This window comes from Oncorhynchus gorbuscha, unplaced genomic scaffold (assembly GCF_021184085.1).
Source record: "Oncorhynchus gorbuscha isolate QuinsamMale2020 ecotype Even-year unplaced genomic scaffold, OgorEven_v1.0 Un_scaffold_9168, whole genome shotgun sequence".
Taxonomy (NCBI): domain Eukaryota; kingdom Metazoa; phylum Chordata; class Actinopteri; order Salmoniformes; family Salmonidae; genus Oncorhynchus; species Oncorhynchus gorbuscha.
Genome location: NW_025752198.1, coordinates 1 through 4,671, shown reverse-complemented (window position 1 = coordinate 4,671; position 4,671 = coordinate 1). Strand labels below are relative to the sequence as shown.

At 44.2% G+C, this 4,671-nt stretch overlaps 1 protein-coding gene across 1 annotated transcript; it reads right to left on the bottom strand.

Annotated features, from left to right (window-relative positions):
- Nucleotides 1-1,528: 1,528 nt before the first annotated feature.
- LOC124030075 (inner centromere protein-like) lies at nucleotides 1,529-3,962 on the bottom strand (the record flags this gene model as incomplete). Its single annotated transcript, XM_046341577.1, has 2 exons — nucleotides 1,529-1,836; nucleotides 3,761-3,962. Coding segments are annotated over 2 exons (387 nt in total), but the record flags the coding sequence as incomplete, so codon positions are not given.
- Nucleotides 3,963-4,671: the final 709 nt, after the last annotated feature.

Below are 4,671 nucleotides of genomic sequence, written 5' to 3'. Positions count from 1 at the left end.
CATACAGTCTTTAAAGTTGTTTAGTTTGTCTGGAAGACGATGTCCATGACGGGGCTGGTTCTCTCTTTATAAATCAGTGATCGTCTGTAGACGCTGCCACATACGTTTGGGCCGTTGAATTGCGACATTTTACTCCGAAAATGTACGAAAATTAAAAAGTGCTAACACTAAAATATACATTTCAAGTAATGGGGCCATTAACATATTGGTAAAAATATGAATGATTTTAACATATTGGAGCATGCATGGTCCATATTATCAGATGTGCTACATCATATGGGCCAAATATATCAATATCACCTGTAGCCCAACTGATGCAGCATTGTGGCTATAAATAAATTAGGCTGAAGCATGGAGTTGGCTTCATTTACCTCATTAGACACATCCTGATTGTTAATAATATTGTAAATATGAATATTCACTCATTACATTTACATTTACATTTAAGTCATTTAGCAGACGCTCTTATCCAGAGCGACTTACAAATTGGTGCATTCACCTTATGACATCCAGTAGAACAGTCACTTTACAATAGTGCATCTAAATCTTAAAGGGGGGTGAGAAGGATTACTTATCCTATCCTAGGTATTCCTTAAAGAGGTGGGGTTTCAGGTGTCTCCGGAAGGTGGTGATTGACTCAGCTGTCCTGGCGTCGTGAGGGAGTTAGTTCCACCATTGGGGGGCCATGTCACTCAAAATGACATTTAAAAAACCTACTTCAAAAAGGATGTCATTGCCCAAAACTGCTTTTCAAAATACCAAAATGAACATGGAGACTAGGGGGAACATTGCCAAAATGAACATGGAGACTAGGGGGAACATTGCCAAAATGAACACGGAGACTAGGGGGAACATTGCCAAAATGAACACGGAGACTAGGGGGAACATTGCCAAAATGAACATGGAGACGCCCAGTTTTTGATTTGTTAAAAAAGTTTGAAATATCCAATAAATGTCGTTCCACTTCATGATTGTGTCCCACTTGTTGTTGATTCTTCACAAAAAAATAGTTTTATATCTATGTTTGAAGCCTGAAATGTGGCAAAAGGTCGCAAAGTTCAAGGGGGCCGAATACTTTCGCACGGCACTGTATACATTATATTTATATTTTATATATATATATTTTTTTAACCTCCCAGTCCCTTTTGTTACTGGTTGTACAGTTTGGAAGGCGGTAGCCGGCCCCTTCTCAAGTTTGTCACAGTTCCACTGGATATTCCTTACATTTACATTTACATTTAAGTCATTTAGCAGACGCTCTTATCCAGAGCGACTTACAAATTGGTGCATTCACCTTATGACATCCAGTGGGACAGTCACTTAACAATAGTGCATCTAAAACTTAGGGGGGGTGGGGTGAGAGGGATTACTTAACCTATCCTAGGTATTCCTTAAAGAATATTCCTTCATGTGAACAACGTAAAATGACCAACTTCAGAAGCGTGGACATGTTCTACTCATTTTATTCAAGAGAAGTTTTGAAATGTATACAACATTTATTTTTAAAAAAATGGTTTGCTACATTTCTTGCACTTATCTGCAGTCACTTCGGGTGTCCGTCAACCAGAGGGTTCTATTATATAACACATGCAAAAGAACAAAACGTAACAAAAATACAATATAAAACCCATTCTATCCCAGTTCCCAGTGTTTAAATGGGCAGAGCCTCCATTTTAGGAGGAGAGTACCAGATACCAGAACTGGTACGTTTGAGGTAGCGAGGTTTGTTCTTGTAGAAGATTGTGTTCAACATTGGAGGTTCAATCTCTCCATAGTGACAGTCCACGTCCGTTGGGTTGAAATATTGCCTCTTCATGGACTGTTTCAGCTGGTCGCCTAGAGGGGGAGTACAGGTTTGCTTTAATAATATATGTTATAACGGAGTTTTCTGGACCCCTCTTCCCTCTTCTAAAAAAAAGTCTCAGCTCTACTCCCAGAGAACACGTTACTCTAACGAATGGTGCTTGTTTAATAAAGGTAGATTAAAGCTGAATCAATGTCTACAAGATCACACAGTGATAGTATTGTACATAACAGAACCCAATGTAATAGTGTAACGGATGTGAAATGGCTAGCTAGTTAGCGGTGGTGCGCGCTAATAGCGTTTCAAATCGGTGACGTCACTTGCTCGGAGACCTTGAAATAGTGGTTCCCCTTTGCTCTGCAAGGGCCGCGGCTTTTTGTGGAGCAATGGGTAACGATGCTACATGGGGTGACTGTTGTTGATGTGTGCAGAGGGTCCCTGGTTCGCGCCCGGGTAGGGGCGAGGGGACGGATTAAAGTTATACTGTTACAATAGCGTAGTTTGTTACTGTAAGAAAGAAAAAAAACACCACTTCATTTCCTATAAGAGTTTAGGATGATTGCGTGCTTCCACGACACCGGCATTGCTTGCTGTTTGGGGGTTTCTGTACAACACTTTGAGATATCAGCTGATGTAAGAAGGGCTTTATAAATACATGTGATTGATTGTGTGAAGTACCGGTTTGATGCGACCAAACCCAACAGCGTGAGCCACTAGGCAAAACATGTCCTTTCATTTAAACCACACACAGGTATGCTACAGTTGATTAACACCACCTGCTCTGCAAGTCCCCTCTCCGTGCCCAAGTCCCTCTCCGTGCCCAAGTCCCTCTCCGTGCCCAAGTCCCTCTCCGTGCCCAAGTCCCTCTCCGTGCCCAAGTCCCTCTCCGTGCCCAAGTCCCTCTCAGTTCCCCGTGCCCAAGTCCCTCCCCCCGTGCCCAAGTCCCTCCCGTGCCCAAGTCCCTCCCCGTGCCCAAGTCCCTCTCCGTGCCCAAGTCCCTCTCCGTGCCCAAGTCCCTCTCCGTGCCCAAGTCCCTCTCCGTGCCCAAGTCCCTCTCCGTGCCCAAGTCCCTCTCCGTGCCCAAGCCCCTCTCCGTGCCCAAGCCCCTCTGTGCCCAATGTGAAACACTGTACACATAAGAGCTAAATGCATATTCCCATAAAAACTGAGCTCAAAATGGTTGGCATTCAGATGCAGCATGGACATTTCACTGGTAAATCTAACGATTCTCATTCACAAAATGACAATCAGAAATGTGAAGGGAGGGCAAATTTTTGTATATATATATATTTTTTAGGGAGGGGGCTTGCGGTAAAGAAATACATGCACAGAACATGATACGGCTCATTCCAGCTGGATCCAAGGAGAGTGGAACGGACGGAGTCACCTATGGATCCACAGCCTGTGTTATAACTCAAGGTAAGTTACCCAACATCAGGTTTAGAAGTAGACTTAGCAATATGCCATAATACATAGTGGGGACAATTCCTGCTTATAGAAAACAAGAATTGAAATTTACCCAAGACGGCCACTATTGGTTCTTCCCAATATGACCCTGGCTTGATGTGGAAATGGCTCATTTTAGAATCAAGACTTAAAAAAATATATATATATATATATATCTATATATATTTTCACTAAGAATCCTCACCGATTATGTTATAATTTATACCAATTATGTTACATGTAATACTGATTATGTTATAATTTATACCGATTATGTTGTAATTTATACCGATTATGTTGTAATTTATACCGATTATGTTGTAATTTATACCGATTATGTTGTAATTCATACCGATTATGTTGGAATTCATACCGATTATGCTGTAATTCATACCGATTATGTTGTAATTCATACCGATTATGTTGTAATTTATACTGATTATGTTATAATGCCGTTTTAACCGTCTTTTGAGGACAGTAAAATAAAAATAGAGTTTCTCCTCAACCTACCCTTGGCCCATTTGGGAATGGGTTTCCTTGGTGCCGACTCATCATCAGTAGAGTCCTCACTGTTCTGATCCATCCCATAGTCCTCGGGGTTGGTGTTGAGAACAACGGGTTTGTCGCCCCCCTTAGGACTGATCTCATTCGACTGGGGAGACTGCTTGATATGTGCAGTGACGTTGATTAATCCTCCCTGCCCTACGGGCGTCTTCGTCGTGGGCCACGGGAAAACATGCAGGTATATTATGCCCCAATTAAACAAACGAGGCTCTGTGCAGGCCGACTAGACAAACGAGGCTCTGTGCAGGCCGACTAGACAAACGAGGCTCTGTGCAGGCCGACTAGACAAACGAGGCTCTGTGCAGGCCGACTAGACAAAACGAGGCTCTGTGCAGGCCGACTAGACAAACGAGGCTCTGTGCAGGCCGACTAGACAAACGAGGCTCTGTGCAGGCCGACTAGACAAACGAGGCTCTGTGCAGGCCGACTAGACAAGCGAGGCTCTGTGCAGGCCGACTAGACAAACGAGGCTCTGTGCAGGCCGACTAGACAAACGAGGCTCTGTGCAGGCCGACTAGACAAACGAGGCACTGTGCAGGCCGACTAGACAAACGAGGCTCTGTGCAGGCCGACTAGACAAACGAGGCTCTGTGCAGGCCGACTAGACAAACGAGGCTCTGTGCAGGCCGACTAGACAAACGAGGCTCTGTGCAGGCCGACTAAACAAACGAGGCTCTGTGCAGGCCGACTAAACAAACGAGGCTCTGTGCAGGCCGACTAAACAAACGAGGCTCTGTGCAGGCCGACTAAACAAACGAGGCTCTGTGCAGGCCGACTAAACAAACGAGGCTCTGTGCAGGCCGACTAAACAAACGAGGCTCTGTGCAGGCCGACTAGACAAACAAGGCTCTGTGCAG